Source organism: Bos grunniens, chromosome 27 (genome assembly GCF_055505025.1).
Source record: "Bos grunniens cultivar Pamir isolate PY7600 chromosome 27, Bosgru_T2T1.0, whole genome shotgun sequence".
Lineage (NCBI taxonomy): Eukaryota > Metazoa > Chordata > Mammalia > Artiodactyla > Bovidae > Bos > Bos grunniens.
The window spans coordinates 30,954,349-30,972,843 of record NC_141191.1 but is presented as its reverse complement, the minus strand read 5'-3'; the positions used below and the strand labels follow the sequence as shown (position 1 = coordinate 30,972,843).

The 18,495-nt window shown below is 49.7% G+C and overlaps 1 protein-coding gene and 1 long non-coding RNA gene across 4 annotated transcripts; both read left to right on the top strand.

Annotated features, from left to right (window-relative positions):
• Positions 1-2,469: 2,469 nt before the first annotated feature.
• On the top strand, positions 2,470-9,127 carry DUSP26 (dual specificity phosphatase 26). Of its 2 annotated transcripts, none has more exons than XM_086379646.1 (4): positions 2,470-2,734; positions 4,837-5,129; positions 7,048-7,262; positions 8,306-9,127. In XM_086379646.1, exons 1-4 carry the CDS (start codon positions 2,618-2,620, stop codon positions 8,503-8,505), a joined length of 825 nt encoding a protein of 274 aa, XP_086235772.1. In that variant the 5' UTR covers positions 2,470-2,617; the 3' UTR covers positions 8,506-9,127. The 2 variants fall into 2 exon arrangements, with proteins under 2 accessions (XP_086235772.1, XP_086235773.1); XM_086379647.1 differs by lacking the exon at positions 2,470-2,734 and adding an exon at positions 3,084-3,205.
• A 6,384-nt stretch (positions 9,128-15,511) lies between these two features.
• On the top strand, positions 15,512-18,402 carry LOC147343733 (uncharacterized). 2 transcript variants are annotated; one of them, XR_015155949.1, is made up of 2 exons: positions 15,512-16,560; positions 18,219-18,402. It is a non-coding gene; the product is annotated as an uncharacterized LOC147343733 (long non-coding RNA). The 2 variants fall into 2 exon arrangements; XR_015155950.1 differs by lacking the exon at positions 18,219-18,402 and adding an exon at positions 17,039-17,267 and having other exon boundaries at positions 15,938-16,560.
• The last annotated feature ends 93 nt before the right edge of the window (positions 18,403-18,495 follow it).

Below are 18,495 nucleotides of genomic sequence, written 5' to 3'. Positions count from 1 at the left end.
GTCTTGCCTGTTTTTCCTCCTCTTTGCTCATACTAAACTCTTTCTCCCTCTTTCTATGTAACTTTTTTTAGAAGAAGTATTTCTTTAGAAACCACTTGGAAATCTATTCCTATCTGCCTTTTTTTTTAAATCATCTCTGTTCTTTTCATTGCAGTGTGGTGAATCCATTCATAACTTCTAATAATGGGAACAGGCATTTAAATAAATGTAGCAAATCACGAACTTACTAGCCCATATACCCCTTGCTAGAAGTCATTATGAGTGCAAAGAAGGAAAAGAACAAATCAAAGTAGATCAAGAAAGGCTTTGTAGAAGTGACACTTCAACCTCATCTTGAAATATAAAATTTTGGAATCAGATAGTCCTGGGATTGAACCCCTGTTCTGGCACTAATTAGCTGTGGGTGAGTTAACTAATCTGGCCAAGTTATCAGTCTCCTCCTGTATTCTATGAAGATAATAACACCCACCTCAAAGGGAAGTGGGATTAAATGAGTTCATAAATGTGGGAATCCAAGGAATTGATGATAATAAGTTATTGATACATGCTTATTCTCTTTCCTTCTGCTCATTACCTGTCGAATCCTCTCCATTACCTTCTTACTAACTCTTTCTTCCATTCTCCCTCCCTCTCCATCTTTAGTTCAGCTGGGTGTCACCTGGAAACATAATAAGCCTTCTAAGAAGTTACCAAGAAAAGTATGAAACCACTTGAGTTGTAGGTTGACCCCATCCTCATGAAGATCTTGATCTATGGACAATTTCTATGTAACAATGGTTATATCTGGCCAAATTGTCTACAGTATGCTTTAAAGCATGTTTTCCCAGCTTTCTGAGAAAAGTGCAATGCAGGGTTGAAAGATTTAGATCTCAGCTAAAGACTGAGATGAAGTGTATCATCTACAACATCTTCTCAACCTACCAACCCTAAAGTCTCCATCACTTCTAATGAGGTTAGTGTATGACATATGCTCTTTAACAGTTTGATTCAGAACCATTTCTTCTTTTTAATGTTTACCTTTTGTCAGCACCATGTGGTATATGGGATCTTAGTTCCCCAACTGAGTGATTGAACCCATACTCCCTGCACTGGACATGCGGAGTCTTAACAACTGGACCACCAGGGAAGTCCCCTGTGACCATTCTTTACCAAAGTTTTCCTGAATTGACAAATCTCAATTTCCCAGGAGAGTTTTTGTTTTCAGTGATGAAGATTTCATTTCTTCATGTAAACTTCCATACAAAGAAGGCACAAGGAAAAGGAGGAGGAATTGCATTTGCTTCTCTAGAGCAGACAAGACTGGGTGGAAGGGGAATTACCAGCATCCCCGTGATGGAGCTGACCTGGGGACTGTGTCACTTTCTCCGATTCAGATTTCAAAGCCTGATCTACTCTCCCTCTAGGAATGGAGTCTGTCCTGGTTTCAGCTACAGTAGGTATACCATCTACTCATCCCCAGCCAAGTCCAGCCTGACCTTGTCTTCTTCCTGCCTTCCTCCCACCAGGCAGCTCTCCTGGAGGCTGAGTCCTTTTAAAGCATCACCTGATACCATTCATTACTGCCCCCACCCCACCCCCATCACACAGTGAGCCAGGCGCTGGGGACCACAACACAGTCCTTGCCTTCGAAGTGTTTACAATCAGGGGAGTCAACAAGGTACTTAGGGTAGAAAAGCAAGTGAAAGCTAAGTATCACCAAAAAGCAACATGTGAATTTCTTCAGGAGCAGAGGAAAAGGAAATTCACAAGGAGCTGGGCTGGTGAAAATGGCTTCCTGATAAAAAGCCAGGGTGCTGAACTGGTGGTTCAGTAGTTAAGATTCCACATTCCCAATGCAGAGGGACTGGGTTCCATCCTGGTCCGGGAACTAGATCCCACATGCCGCAACTAAGACCCGGAGCAGCCAGATAAATACCTTTTCAAAAAAAGAAGAAATCCACTGTGCCTTCTCTATTGTGTGTGTGTTGGGGGGTGGGGAAAGCAGATGGATGAAGGGGCTGACACTTGTTCAGAAAGCCCTTGAGGACTTGAACTTCCCAGGCAGGCACCCAGGCTGGGACCTTCAGCTCTGGCAATGCCTAGGGAGTGCCCTGGGCAAATTACTTAGCCTCTGGATGCCTCCATCTCCTCCTCCCTAAAATGGGTACAATAACAATATCCTCTCCTCCCTCAGAGACTTTGATGAAGATAAAAAGAGTTAAGATCTGTGAAACACAGGGTACACCGTGCTTAGTAAATACGAATCAGGGTTAAGGACAAGAGTTATTTGTGCCATAGTGTTCTGGCGCAGGAGACATGTACAAGTGAGTGGGCATGGTCCTGGAGTCTGTGTAATTAATGCTGCCTGGGGAGGAGCGTGTGTGCTCAAGACACCGTCTGGGACGCCTTACATAATGTTAGCTTTAGGCAGAGTGCCTGTCATTGGCGCAGCTCCGAAAATACACATACACACGAGCATGCCCGCGAGGCGGGGCCGCAGGGGGTGCGGGCTGCGTGGCCCACGCCGCCTGTCCGCTCGGGCCCCCGGGCGCGAGACCGGGTCCCTGCGTGTCGCCGACACACGCGCACACACCGACACCAGCCCCGCTTCGACGTGCGTGTCATGGCTTAAAAATAGATGCTAATCCGTCAACCGGTCTGCCAAGCCAGACCGAGGCGGCGGCGGAGTCATGGCCGTGGGGCTGCCTGCGCCTGCGATCCGCCTCCGGGACTGAGACCCGCGCCGCCTCCCGAGGTAGCGGGGCCGCGGCGGGTGGGCGAGGCGCCGGGGATCGGGGCTGGGGGGCGCCGGGCAGGGGACGGGGGGCGCTTAAAAGGGGCCTGGGAGCCCGCCGGTGGGGCCCTGCCGGGGCTCCCTCCCTCCGCGCCTGGCTGTCTGGGTTGGCGAGGGCTGGGCGACAGCCATGAACCTGTTACAACCGCAGCAGAGGGAAGGGGGCAGGGCCGCGGACCGGGGCCCCCAAAAGCTGGCGGATGGGGTTGGAGCGTGTCCAGGGACGGAATGGGGAGAAAGCGAGTGCCACGGAGCTCCCGCTACACCTGGGCTGCTTCCCGCTTTCTTTCCACCATTCAGCATCACACAGGCAGCAGCATTCTGTTCCCAGAAAAGGTTGTTTGGGAGCCAAGTGGTGAGGTCTTTAGGCCTGCGGAGCGAAAGTAGATGATGATAATGGTGATGCTGATGATGAAGATGTCGATCCTGATGGTAATGACAGTAATGGTGGTGGCGATGGTCGTGATGGTGATCGTGCTGATGGAGGTGGCCGTGATTGCTGTAGTGTTCTCTTTCTACACTCCTTCTGATCAGCCATTGGGGAAAAAACTCTCTTCCTAAACAACCCCTCAACACCCTAAGATCCAGCCTCCCCTCGCCAGTCCTCATCCTAAGACCCCTGGTTCTTATGGTTTGTGAGTGTGGAGCTCTCCTGGCCCTGGGGGGACAGGGGGATTGGGGAAAACAGGGCCCCTGTTGAGACTGTGGGGGAGGGGTTGGGGGGGATGGGGGGAGGCAAGGCGAAGATGGCCTCTCACTAGGGACCTTGCCTTGAGTCCTTGGGGCAGAAGACAGGAAAAGGAGTGGGAGGGGAATTCTTCAGAGCGGCCCACCTTTGCTCAGGGCCAGGATCACCATGCAGAGGAGGAGGAGGAGGAGGAGGAGGGGTAGAAGAGGAGATAAGAGGCGCTGAAGTAGGGGGACTGTTGCTACAATCCCCCCTGCCTGCAGCTCCCAGGGCAAGTCTCAAAGCATGGCCCTTCCCAGCTCCACAGCTCAATGCGTGGTCCCCACTGTTCACAGAAAGTCAGGCACGTCTTCTCAGGCCCCTCATTGAGGACCCCCTTGTGCTAAATAGGGTCACTTGATTTCACCAGCAACACGGGCGCTAATCCACACTCTGAGCTCCTGGGCCAGGCAGGAGCTCCCATTTCTTCCCTTTCCTCCCTCCTCCAGCCCTTCACCCTCTGCCTCTCCCCATCCACACACCCACACCCACACACGCACACACACACAAACACACACACAGTACTCCAGCCCTGCCTGGACCCAGAGAGATGAGGTTTAATCAGTGATACCTGTCATGCTATCCAAGGGAGGCTGCTTTGCCTGTGGCGCACAGATAACTGGCGCTTCCATCCATGAACCTGGGTCTTCAGCGAGTGTTTTTCAAAAACTTCAGCTTCCTCTTTACCACTCTTCCCCACGCGCCCCATCCCCCCAGCTGGACTTCCCAGAGCCGCTGAGGGCTGAGGCGGCGGGAGGGCAGGAAGGGGTTAAAGCAGCCCATCTCCACCCCGCCCCCACCCTACCCCTGAGGCCGGAGGGCCTGTGTCACGGCCCCAGCTGCTGCTGCCTTCAGGCCAACTCCTTCTGGATGGATCCAGAATCTCCCCCCAAACTCCCCTCCCAGCTCCCCAGCCTGTCTGCCTGCAGCCCCAGACAGATGAGACCCAGACGCGGGCTGGCAAGGCTACCAGCACTGGGCCCTGCCACCCAGATGCCGTGTGTGTGTGTGTGTGTGTGTGTGTGTGTGTGTGTGTGTGTGTGTGTTGACTGTGTCTGCGGAGTGGGGGCGGGGTGGTGGAGCAGACGCCCAGCTGCTGGGCCGCTGCCTCGGCCCGTAAACAAGAACATGTGACGCTCCCACCTCCTTGCCTGGAGCCAAAGAGCAGGGCGACAGGAGCTGCTGCCGCTCAAAGGAGACCACCGTCCAGAGCGCCCGCCCCGCCCAGGGCCAGACTTCACCGTCCTCCTCCAGAACCTTCTCCCCGGGGGCGGGAAGGGACCCCGCCGCTACGAACGCGCTCAGGCGTCATTCACACCCCCGCCTCTGCCGGCAGCTGCCACCTGGACACCCGCCCCGCCTCACCTCGCGCACCTCGGGGGCTGCCAGGCCTCCTGCCGCCTCTAAGATGTGTCCCGGCAACTGGCTCTGGGCTTCGGTGACATTCATGGCCCGCTTCTCCCGGAGCGGCTCGAGGTCTCCAGTCCGCATGAGAGGCGCCCTGGAGGAGCCGCCCGCCGTCCAGCACCCCTTCCTCAACGTCTTCGAGTTGGAGAGGCTGCTGTACACCGGCAAGACCGCCTGTAACCACGCCGACGAGGTCTGGCCAGGCCTCTACCTCGGAGACCAGTAGGTACCGGGCAGACTGGGGCCACGGCTGTGTGTGCGCGCGTGTGAGCGTGTGTGCAAGAAGAAAGGAGAAGGGTGGCAGAGAGGCGTGGAGTTGTGCTGTTGGTTCCATGTTGAGGATGGAAGGGAGGGGGTACATGGGTAGAGTGGAGGCTGGAGGCTTAGGGAGAGTGAACAGGATTACGTACATGCTAAGTCACCTCAGTCGAGTTGGACTTTTTGCGACCCCGTGGACTGTAGATCTCCAGGCTCCTCTGTCCATGGGATTCTCCAGGCAAGAATGCTGGAGTGGGTTGCCATGCCCTCCTCCAGGGGATCTTCCCAGCCCAAGAATCGAACCCATGTCTCTTAGGTAGGACGGGATTACTGATAGACCCAATTCTGGACAGACAGGCTCTGTTCAAGTAATCATGTCATTCATTTAACACAATGCATGAGCATTTTCATATGCCAGTGCTGTGGGCTGGACATCATAGATGACTTATCTGACCTTCCATCTTTGTGCCCTGAGAAAAAGCTATCACTGGGGCCAGGAACAGTGGGTGGTAAGACGAGGGGTGCCGCAGGTGACATTAATGGTAAAGAACCTGCCTGGCAATGCAAAAGATGTAAGAGACATGGGTTCGATCCCTGGGTCGGGAAGATCCCCTGGAGGAGGGCATGGCAGCCCACTTCAGTATTCTTTCCTGGAGAAGCCCATGGACAGAGAAGCCCGGTGGGTTACAGTCCACAGGGTCACAAAGAGTTGGACTGAAGCGACTGCCTTAGCACATATAACAAAAAGGTGGACCAAGCCAAGCCATAGAGTATGCAGAGGCTCTGCCAGATGGGGGCGACAGAGAGACAGGAGTCAAAGAGAAAGGAGGCCCTACGGGTCTTTTCAGACACCTTTAGAGCCTACAAGGAGTTTTTCACAGGCTTTTTCTCTGTTAATCTTCACGATAGCCTGGTGAGATAGGTACCACTATCCCCAGGTTACACAGGAGGAATTGGAAGCTCAGAGAAGCTGGGACTGGCCCAAGGTCCCACGGGGCGTAAGTAGCAGAGCCCAGGACTTAGAGGTTCAAGTTCAGGGTGCTTTCTGCCCTAGGAGTTGGCACTAGACAGGGCATTCGATATGACCCTGTTGGCATGAGCTGAGGGCTGTGAACCACGGAAACCCCTGCAGGTGACACCCACAGGGTAACCATGGGCTTGGAGTAACTGGCAAAACACAAGAAGATTCTGGGCATCAGAGAGAGTCTAAATGGGAAAGGGACTTCCCTGGCTGTGCAGTGTTGAGGACTCCCTGCTTCCACTTTAGTGTGCACAGGTTTGATCCCTGGTCGAGGAACTAAGATCCTGCAGGCCGCATGGGACAGCCAGAAAAAAAAAAGTTTTACAAAAATAAAGTAATGGGGGAGTGGTGAGAACCATAGCAATTCAAGGTTACCAGGTTAAACGTGAGCTGCTCCAACAAGCCGTCCAGTGTCCAGATCCTCCCTGCCACGTCCAGACCCATCCACTGACCTCCTCTCTCTACCTGAATGCCCTGGTGTGAAGAAAACCCCTCTCTCCCAAGATGCCCCAATCTTTCTCCAGCTAGATTCCACCGTTGGCAGGTACTTCCTTCCACGAAATACAAACCCTGTTGATCTTTCTCACGGATCAAGTATTAATAAAATCCTGTGGCCTCCGAGCATCTTTCAATATGTTATCAGGGCTGCAGTTTGCTCTTCTCTTGCCGAGGCCAAAAATCTCTCCAGGACTCCCCAGCTTTGCTCCAGGACAAGACTCAGAGTCATTGCGCATCTCGGGTCCTCAGGAAGTGAAGGGAAGGCCTGGAGTGATGTTGGCCGGGTGGTGATCAGAGTACCGACCAGGGTGTCTGGTCCCACTGCCCAGCCTCACTCCCTCTAACCTCCGCTCCTCAATGCAGGGAAATAGCCAACAACCACCGGGAGCTGCGTCGCCTGGGCATCACGCACGTCCTCAACGCCTCTCACAGCCGGTGGCGAGGGACGCCCGAAGCCTACGAGGGGCTGGGCATCCGCTACCTGGGTGTCGAGGCCCATGACTCGCCGGCCTTCGACATGAGTGTCCACTTCCAGGCGGCCGCTGACTTCATCCACCGGGCGCTGAGCCAGCCAGGAGGTAGGAAGGGAGGGGAGCGAGGCAGAGGGGTGGACCCACGGACGCTGATTTAGAGCAAAGCCCAGGACTCTGGGTGTGGAGAGAGAAAGAGACTTGAATGGTGTGATGAGATGCTCAGAAAAGAAAACTCTTCTCTCAACCATCTTTTCAACGCAGTCCGTAAAAAGAAGGAAATAATCCCAAATGTCGGGAGAGTGGCAAATTGCCCCTGGGCGGGAAGATTATGGGAGATATATGTTTTAATTGTTGCCTTCTTTATACATTTCTAGACTTTCTAACGATTCTTGCTTTGCCTGTCTTGCTTTAGTGATCAGAAAAAATATATATATATATATATTTAAGATACAAAAATATTTTGTTTTTTAAAGTAAAAAGTATTTTGTTTAAAAAATATAAGATGTATTGGGACTTCCCCAGTGGCTAAGACTGCTGTTCATTGCAGCGAAAAAATAAGAAAATATTTTTTAAAATAGGAAAAAATATATACTGATCACCCACACCCGCCCTCCCCCCAGAATGGATGGGAGCCTGAGGAAGGGCCAGGTTAGACACAAAGGATTTTCCATGGATGCACTCAGCAAGTATCAAGTGGAAACTCTACTTGGTACAAAGCTCAGTTTTGCATTAATCTTGAGTCTCTCCCTTCAAGCTCTTTTTTTTTTAAGCTCTATGTTATCTTTTAAATATTTATTTGTTTATTTATTTGGCTGTTCTGGGTCTTAACTGTGGCATGCGGGATCTAGTTCCCTGAGCAGGTCTTGAACCGGGGCCCCCTGCATTGGGAGCTTGGAGTCTTAGCCACTGGACCACCAGGCAAGTCCCTCTTCGAGCCCATTTTGGGTATATGGATGCTGAACTGCTACAGGTTTTCCATGTCTTCCCGTCTGTGTGCCCCCGTTTGCTGGGATTCAGATTCTTACCATCTCCCCATCTGTGCCTCCGAGCATCTCTGCTTACCTGTCTTCCTCCTCACCTGCCCCCAGCCTCCTCCAGCCCAGCGCACAGTCCCCTAGCTGCCTCTCTCCGTCTGTCTGTGTTCACAGGGAGGATCCTGGTGCACTGCGCCGTGGGAGTAAGCCGCTCGGCCACCCTGGTGCTGGCCTACCTCATGCTGTACCACCGCCTCACCCTTGTGGAGGCCATCAAGAAAGTCAAGGACCACCGAGGCATCATCCCCAACCGGGGCTTCCTGAGGCAGCTCCTGGCCTTGGACCGCAGGCTGCGGCAGGGGCTGGAGGCGTGAGGGGTGGGGGAGGGCGGTCAGGCCGGGCCTGTGGGTCCCTGGATCCCAGCTGGACAGCAGAGGCCCAGGGGGCAGGTGGGGGGGAACTGAGTGAACCCATTCTCTCCTTAGAGGGCTGGGACGTGACCCCAGACCACAGCTGCTATCTGTTGCAAGGGGATGGGGAGGGGTGAGCTGGGCAGGATGACAGCCACCTAGCAGGGAGCAGACCAGGGAGGGAGGCAGCTAGGGTCCTGGATTCCAGGCAGGGTGGTCCCAGAGATTCAAGGCCCCTTCCCCTCTTTGTGCTCAAGTGTTCCCCTCCCTCTATGATATGGACCCGCTCTGCCCTGTGCCCCTGCGGGGACAGCAGGGAGGCGGCAGGCACGGCTGTGACGATGTCGAGTTGTGTAGGGCCAGGAGCAGAGAGACAGACGGTGATGAGATGGTGAGAAAAGCTGAGAGAAGCCTACAGACTTGTTACTCCAAACACGGCAGGAAGAGGTGTGGGAGGCTTAGCGCCATGCCAGTGGGTGCTGGTCGTGGCCCAAAAACAGCAGAGGTGCATGACTGCGAGTCTATCACTGATCACTCGCTTACTGGATCCAAGTGTCTCCAGGAAAAATAAAAACGGTGAAAACGACGTGAGCCTCTTGAATCACTGACGGCTTGTCTGAGTCTGCAGCTGTCTTCCTGAGGGCAGTCCCTGGCTCCCTCCTAAGGGTCATGGGCCCCCACCAGCCCTAGTGCCTCCAGCGGTTCTTAAGGGGGATCATCCCTGGTGGCTCGGACAGTAAAAAAAATCCTCCTGCAATGCAGGAGACCAGGGTTCGATCCCTGGGTCTGGAAGATCCCCTGGAGAAGGACATGGCAACCCACTCCAGTCTTCTTGCCTGGAGGATTCTATGGACAGAGGAGCCTGACGGGCTACCGTCCATGGGATCGCAAAGACTCGGACACAACTGAGCAACTAACGTTTCCAGTTTTTAAGGGAGTTTGCTCCCAAGTCTGATTCCACGTGCCAGCTGTAAGGGATATCTTGTTATTTCCATTTATGTCCACACGGGGACAGCAGAGGACCAAAAAGTCAGAGTTGCAACCTGGATTAGGACTCGGCACACTGGTAACTTCAAAGCTTAAAATATGTCTCTGTTCACAAACTCCAGTGTGTAAGAAATACTGGGGTGGTCCAAAAATCCCGAATGAGCTTTTTGGCAAACGCAATATAGCTTATTTTCAAAAAGGCAGCTTGCTTTCTATATCAAGTCCCCCATTCTCGTGGAAGAGCAGAATATTAATCTTAAATCAATCCCAGCCCTAAATCATGGGTTGGGTTTTTGTGTCTTGCCAAGAAATTGGAGACCAGGGGAGGGGAGGTGATGTGATTGCTTCCTCTTCTAATCTTTCCAGGTTTTCCTCCCAAGAGGGTAACATAATCCCCCTAGTAAATCTAGGCCAAAAATAGAGTCAACCACCAGAGCGAATAGTATGGTCTTTTTTAATATTCCAACTGCCAAACTGCCAGCCACCACAGCCTTCTCTTTTTTTTTTTTTTTCCACCACATCCTTCTTTTTAAAAGGGTGTGTTTCCCAGAAATTCCCTGGCAGTCCAGTGCTTAGGACTCTGCGCTTTCACTGACAGAAGGCACAGGTTCAATCCCTGGTCAGAAAACTAAGATTCCCGTGGCCAAAACAAACAAACAAAAACGGGCGGTATGTTCCCAGAACATCTGCATGAGTGGAAGAAGAGGATGGGATGTAAAAGGAAGTGAAAAATACAGGAGAAAAATCATTTAATATGACTAAAGCATAGACTCTACCCCAAAGTACAGAAACTCAGAATCTCAAAGCTCAAAGACGCCTTCACAGATGAATGATTTCCACTCTCCACAGGCATAAATAAATTGCCTTTTCAATAAGTCACTTGATGATAGTTATCAAGCATTTATTTGCTTGGCCATTTTTTGTCTTTTTAACTGAAGCAAAAAGAGATTATTTTGATTTGTTTATTGACCACATTGCAAGGCAGATGGGATTTTAGTTCCCTGACCAGGGGTTGAACCCATGCCCCCTGCATGGAATCTTAACCACTGGCCCACCCAGGAAGTCCCTTGCTTGGCCATTTTTGATGGTCGGGAATCATTACATGTTACTAGCTCTTAGTGTTAGAAAGCTCTCATTTGACACTTGCATCCCATAATCACATTACAATAGTGGGAAGTGGGAAGATCTGACAGCTAGGACCTTTGGCCCCAGCACACAGCCATGAGGGTGTTGGTGACCCCAGCTCCTCTGCCCATGGGATTTCCCAGGTGAAAATAATGGAGTGGGTTGCCATTTCCAGGGGATCTTCCTGACAGATGGATCCAACCCAGGTTTCTTATGCCTCCTGAATTGGCAGGCAGATTCTTTACTACTAACACCACCTAGGAAGCCATATGTATATATACATATCTCCCATATATATGTATATATGTATGTATATGTATATATATCTCCCATATATATATGTAAATATTATTATTATTATTTAATAACAAAAGCCATATTGTGGCTCTGGCCCAGGCACTCTTCTGTCTTTGCAGATATTAGGTCATTTAATCCTCATTAAAACTCATGTGAAGTGATTTCCTTGTCAATGTGTAGAAACAAGGAAATTGAGGTTAAGTAATTTTCCTAAGGATAAAGAATTTGCCTGCCAGTGCAGGAGATGCGAGAGACATGGGTTTGATCTCTGGGCCGGGAAAATCCCCTGGAGTAGGAAGTGGCAACCCACTCCAGAATTCTTGCCTAGAAAATCCCGTGGACAGTGGAGCCCAAGGGCTCCAGGCCATGGAGGCCACGGAGATTCAGAGAGGACTGAGCACACGATACACACAGAGAGTAAGCAGAAGAGCTCAGACTCCAGCCCGGGAGCTCTGGCCATCACCCTGGTGTACGGCCCTTCACCTCCACCATTTAAGGGTACGTGTGTGTTTTGGGGACCTACAGGGGTCAAGAGACAGAAGGGAAGGGCATAGTCCGGTGACCACACAGAATCCTTTCTCCCCTCCAGGGGGGCTGAGGGGGACACCTGTCACAGATGGGTCTCACTCAAACCTGCCCTAAGTGAAGTCGATCAGTCGTGTCCGACTCTGTGACTGCATGGACTGTGTAGCCTACCAGGCTTCTCCATAAATGGGATTTTCCAGGCAAGAGTACTGGAGTGGGTTGCCATGTCCTTCTCCAGGGGATCTTCCCGACCCAGGGATCGAACCCGGGTCTCCCACATTGCAGGCAGACGCTTTACCCTCTGAGCCCCCAGGGAAGCCACCACCTGCCCAAACCGGCATTAAAAGTCCATGCTCCTGGGACTTCCCTGGTGGTCCAGTGGCTAAGACTCCACTGTCCCCATGCAGGGGGCATGGGTTCAATCACTGGTCAGGGAACCAGATCCCACGTGCTGCAGCTGAGGTTGCCACATGCCGAAACTTAGACCCAGCACAAAGAAAAAATCCATTAAAAAAAAAAAAATCCAGCCTCCTGCATCCAGTTCTCGCACAATGGACCCGTTGGACCCAAGCATAGAACTTGAAAATGAACAGGAATAAACGCGCTCTTGTTAGACGCAGCCTGTTCCTCTAACCAGCAGAGCCTCCTGCCCCCGGGGAACGGTGACTCAAGCCTAAGTCATCGCCCTCCCAGCCGGCCCCGTCCAGTGTCGACTAAAACCCTTGGGGCTGGCCCTAGGGCCCTTGGCGACTCTCGGGAGAAGGAGGAATGTTTGCCTGGTTCTTCACCCTGTGACTAATCCCAGCTGAGAAGCTGCTCAGGGAGCGGCAGTGAAGAGAGAGCTTCTGTTTCTGCGCGTCACGGCAGCAGATGGAGCCAGAAAGCAGACTGGCAGCTGAAAATATCACTGCTGGAGAGAATGCAGCCACACCTCACTGAAAGGCCCCCTACAAACATCCCTTGGAAAAAGGAAGCTTCGTGCGCTGTTGGTGGGAATGTAAATTGGTGCTGCATTGGAAACCAGTATGGGAGATTTCTTCAAAAAAAATTGAACTACTGTATCATCCAGCAATCCTACTCCTCAGTATTTACTGAGGGGAAAAAAATGAAAGCATTAATTCAAAAAGACACCTGCACCCCAATGTTCATAGCAGCATTGTTTACAGTAGCCAAAATATGGAGACAAACTAAATGCCCGTCAACAGATAAATAGATAAAGAAGATGTGGTGTATATACCCAATAGAATGTTGTTGTTGTTTAGTCGCTAAGTCATGTTGGACTCTTTTGTGAACCCATGGACTGTAGCTTGCCAGGCTCCTCTATCCATGGCGTTTCCCAAGCAAGACTACCGGAGTGGCTTGCCATCTCCTTCTCTAGAGGATTTTCCTGGCCCAGGGACCCAACCCAAGTCTCCTGCATTGCAGGCAGATTCTTTACTGCTGAGCCACCAGGGAAGCCCAGTTAAAAACTCAGCCATTAAAAACTAATAAAATTTTTCCATTCACAACAACGTGTATGGACTTGCAAGGTATTCTGGTGAGTGAAATAAGTCGGACAGAGACAGACACTGTATGATATCACTTACATGTGAAGTCTAAAAAATAAAGCAAAATAGGGAATATAACAAAGCAGAAACAGACTCACAGATCTAGAGAGCAAATTAGTGATTACCAGTGGGGAGAGGAAAGTGGGAAGGAACACAGTAGGGCAGGGGCTAAGAGGCACAAACTACTATATATAAAATAATTAAGTTACAAGGATATATTGTATAGCACAGGGAATATAGCCAATATTTTATTATAACTATAAATGGAATATAACCTTTAGAAATCGTGAACCCCTATGTTGTACACCTGAAACTTATGTGATATTGTAAATCAACTATACCTCAACTAGAAAGAAAATAGAAAAAAAAAAAGAAACATATTTTAAGGAAAAGGAAGCCTGAACAGAAAAAGAGTGGGCTAGATTATGCAGAAAGATAAACCCTATTTATCATAAGTTTCTGTCCTCAGAACTTTTTTTTTTTTTTTTTGCAGAAGAAGAAATGAGCAAACAATGGAAAAGTTTAGGGAAAAGCCCTGTTGATTCTCTGAACCCCAGAATCTCTGAATATATTACCTCTGTGGCAAAGGGTATTTTGCACGTGAAATTAAAACCAAAACCTTGGGATCCCCCTGGTGGTCCAGGGCTTAAGAACCTGCCTGCCAATGCAGCGGATATGGGTTCGACCCCGGGTCTGGGAAGATCTGACCTGCCATGAAGCAACTAAGCTTTTGTGCCACAACTACTGAGCCTGAGCTCTAGAAGCCTCCGACTGCAACAAGAGAAGTCAGAGCAACGAGAAGCCCGTGCACGAAAACTAGAGAGTAGCTTTGCTCTCCCTGCTCACCGCAACTAGAGAAAGCCTGTGTGCACCAATGAAGACCCAGCACAGTCTTTAATTACTTTTAAAAACCACGCAGACTCATGGTGGGAAGATTCCACTGAAGTATCCAGTGAGGCCTGATCACATGAGTCCTTAAAAAGCACAGAACCTTTTCAAACTGAGCTGGGAGATTTGTTCTGAGGACCCATTGCTGTCTTTGAAGACAAGGATGGGAGCTGTGGTGTAAGGAATGTGGGCACTTCCAGAAGCTGGAATAGGCAAGAAAATGGATTCTCTCCTAGATCCTCCAGAACAGAAGGTAGCCAGCTGACAGAGCTTGATTTTAGCCCGGTGAGTCTCATGCCAGTTTTCTGACCCACCACACTGTAAGATAATAAATATGCATTGTTCAAGCCATGAAGTTAGCGGCGATTGGTTACAACAGCAATGGGAAACTGATCAGAGCCCCTTGACATGCCGTGAACTCCACTTGGAAATGCCAGCACTCATCTCTGACTTGGCTTAAAAATTGAGAACTAGCAGGATTTCCCTGGTGGTCCAGTCATTGGGACTTTGCCTTCCAGTGCAGGGCGGGTGCAGGTTTGATCCTTGGTCACGGAGCTAAGACCTCTCATGCCTGGGGGCCAAAAAACCAAAACATAAAACAGAAGCAGTGTTGTAACATTCAATAAAGGGTTCACATTCAAAAAAAAAAAAAATCTGTAAGAGAAAAACTAAGAATTGGTGACACACAGAGGGAGAAAGATGTGTTGGGCAAGGGCACTGCATCACTGAGCAAAACCCACCAGCAGAGGGTATTTTGTTTTCCATGCAACTTCTCGATAACCAGGAAATGTTGCACAACATTCGGATTTCCAGTCTCTTAAAATGTGGAACGGCACCGTGGGCCCACGTCTGCACGTGGCGAGTCTGAGCAGGGGCAGTCCCAGTGGGACAAGGACAAGCCTGCCCTCCAGTCATCGCTGCCCATAGCCTTTTTCTCACACTGGATCTGCCTCCCCCCGGAGATTGTTTGCCTCCAACCCTGGGGGTAAATCGACCTTCCATCACTATGTCGTAAAGTCTTACCCAGAAATGTAAGAAGCCTGGGAAAGTGCACTGGCCCTCATCTTCTCCCAATCTCCACCCCGCCCCGGCCATTCCTTTGGGTTTATTTCTTAAGTAGATGTCTATTTTTTAAATTTTAATTTTATTGGAGCGTAGTTGATATACAGTGTCGTATTACCTTCAGGTGTACAGCAAAGTGAGTCAGGTATACTTATACATGTATTCATTCTTTTTTAGCTTCTTTCCTCACGTAGAGTATGAGTGTACTCTTTGCAGAGTGCTGAGTCGAGTTCCCTGTGCCGTCCAATAGGTCCTTATTGGGTATCTATTTCCTATCTGGTGGTATGTGTGTGTTTATGCCGAGCTCCTGATTTATTCTTCCCTGCCACACCTTTGGTAACCATACATTTGTTTTTGATATCTGGAAGTCTGTTTCTGCTTTGTAAGTAACTTCATTTGTATATATCTTTTAGGTTTCACATATATGCGATATCATATATTATTTTTCTTTGTCTGACTCATTTCACTCCATATGATAGTCTCAAGGTCCATCCACGCTGCAAATGGAATGGTTACACTCTTATTTATTTATTTGGCTGTGCTGGGGCTTAGTTGCATGGCAAGAAGGATCTTTAATTGTGGCGTGAGAACTCTTAATTATGGTACGTGGGATCTAGTTGCCTCATCAGGGATCACACCCGGGCCCCCTGCACTGGGAGTGTGTAGTCTTGGGAGCCACTGGGCCACCAGGGAAGTCCCTCATTCTTTTTTATGACTGAGTAACATTCCAGAGGTCTGTCTAGTCAAGACTGTGGTTTTTTCAGTAGGCATGTATGGATTTGAGAGTTGGACTATAAAGAAAGCTGAGCACTGAAGAATTGATGCTTTTGAACTGTGGTGTTGGAGAAGATTCTTAAGAGTCCCTTGGACAGCAAGGAGATCCAACCAGTCCATCCTAAAGGAAATCAGTCCAGAACATTCATTGGAAGGACTGATGCTGAAGCTGAAACTCCAATACTTTGGTCACCTGATTCAAAGAACTGACTCATTGGGAAAGACCTTGATGCAGGAGGAAAAAGGGACAACAGAGGATGAGATGATTGGATAGCATCACCAACTCGATGGACATGAGTTTGAGTAAACTCTGGGAGATGGTGATGGACAGGGAGGCCTGGTGTGCTGCAGTCCATGGAGTCGTAAAGAGCTGGACACTACTGACCGACTGAACTGAACTGAACATTCCATTGTCTATTTGTACCACATCTTCTTTATCCACTCATCCATCAATGGACATTTAGGTTGCTTCCATGTCTTGGCTATCGTAAACAGTGCTGCAGTGAACACAGGGCTGTGTGGATCTTTGGATTATGGTTTTCTTCGGATATATGCCCAGGAGTGGGACTGCCCCAGCCATTCTTAGAATGCTGTTTGTGGGCAGTGGTTACCAGCCTTCTGAATGGACTGGGATTGTTCCTTAAGGTCTCTGCCAAATTCCACTTCTTCTTCTGGAGCCAGCCTGGGAGAAGGTGGCTGACACCCCCAAATCTCTCTGGAAAGAACCTAGGAATCAGGGAGAGGAATATTTACCCATGCAGGAGCCAGCTTTCGATGGTCATGGACTAAAAGAAAGGACCTCTCGTCTCCCTAGGTAACTTTCCCTATGGCAGTCTGTATTCTTGAGAATTCTGAGAATTGGGGTAGGGAAAAATCAGAGTGGAGAGGCTTGTCCCCTTTCAATCACTGAGGGTCACTCACAAACCGGACCAAAGCTGAGCAAGTCAGAGCCTGAGCTCCTAATCCAGTTGAAGCCAGTGACAGCACAAAAGAGGACAAGAGGGTTAGAAAAAGCATCAGCCTGGGAGGGGAGGCTGCTTGCTCTGAGAATTTCCATGTCTCCTTCTGAGGGGTGGACCTCAAGGCCATCTGTGGTGTGCTGGCCTTCTGGATCATGCCTTCAGAGCTCCTCACTTAGACCCTGGTCCAAGGGTGGGGCAGGGTAGGGGGACCCTCACTTGCCTTAGGAGAAAGGAGAGATACATCACAAGATCAGAAAAGGGATGAAGTGAGATGAGGCTAGAGACCCAGGGCAAAGGCTCATTTCATCTTCCTCCACCAATACCTGCCAGATACAAGCCTCCAGCTGCCCAGAAAGATGGAGCTGTGATCCAGCCCAGGGCAGGGAACACAGGTGAGTGATCAGAGCCTCAGAAATACCAGAACTGGAAGGAGACCAGGAGAACATCTCACTTGGGGGCTTTCTGATCATGCCTTACAGACCTCTATTGCTTGAAACAGTTTTCTGTGGGCCCACTGATGGGATGGGGGAAAATCAGAGAGAAACTCCACAGGATTCAAACAGATCAGTTCTGTTTTTATATCTCTATTGCACGCAGTGTCTGCTTTTAAATATTACTTAACAAACATTCTGGCATACACACACACACACACACACACACACACAAATTGAAAACCACCAAGCTTATCCAATCCTTCATTTTATTTTTAATTAAAAAAAAATAGGTTAGCTCATTGGGAAAATAATTTGAAAAAGAATAGAGACAGGTATCTGTATAATTGAATCACTTTATTGTATACCTGAAACTAAAGCAACATTGTTAATCAACTACTGATGCTGTTTAGAAGCTAAGTGGTATCCAATTCTTTGAGACCCTGTGGACTGTAACCCACCAGGCTCTTCTGTCCATGGTTTTTCCAGACAAGAATACTGGAGTGGGTTGCCATTTCCTCCTTCAGGGAATCTTCCCAACCCAGGGATCGAACCCGAGTCTCCTGCACTAAGCAGGCGGGTTCTTTACTGATGAGCCACCATACTACAATATAAAATAAAAAGTTAAAAATAAAAAGTCAGTTAGCAAACATCATGTGCAATCATCTTCGTTTTTGTTTTTAGTTTATTTTGGCCCAGCCATGTGGCATGCAGGATCTTAGTTTCCCAACCAGGGATTGAACCCCTACCCTTGGCAGTGGAAGCACAGAGGCTTAACCACCGGCCTTGGAAAAGTGTCACTACAAGTCACAGAGAAGGTGCCAAAACTGGGTTGGGCACAGGCAGGATAGGTTGCTGGGCCTCCATCCACCCAATTCCATCCTTCATGTCCTCCTGTTACTATAGATCTGCCCAGAGCTTCAGGGCAATTGTCTAGCCTGAGACTCCATTCTTCAGGCTTCTTTGCAAATAGGTGTGACCTGGTGACTAAGCTCTCACCAGTGGAATGGGAACAAAAGTAAAACTTGAATTCCTATAAGGAAAATGCCGTCTTTCCGCTCTTTCGTCCCCTCCCACAGGGTTAGAACACAGGCTACGTGACTGGTCAGTTGGCTTCTCACAGACAAACAAGGAACATATCCTAGCACGGGGCGGAACAGCGAGAGCATGGAACCCGGGTCTCTGCATGGTTTTGTGAAGCAGAATTCACCTCCTCTCTTTGGAATATTCCTGAGACAGAAATAAACTGGAGGGTCAGAACCACTGCATTCTCACATCTCTCTGTGACAGTGGCCGTCGTATTTGTCTCTGGCTCAATAACAAATTACCCCTCAAACTCAGTGGCTTAGAACAGCA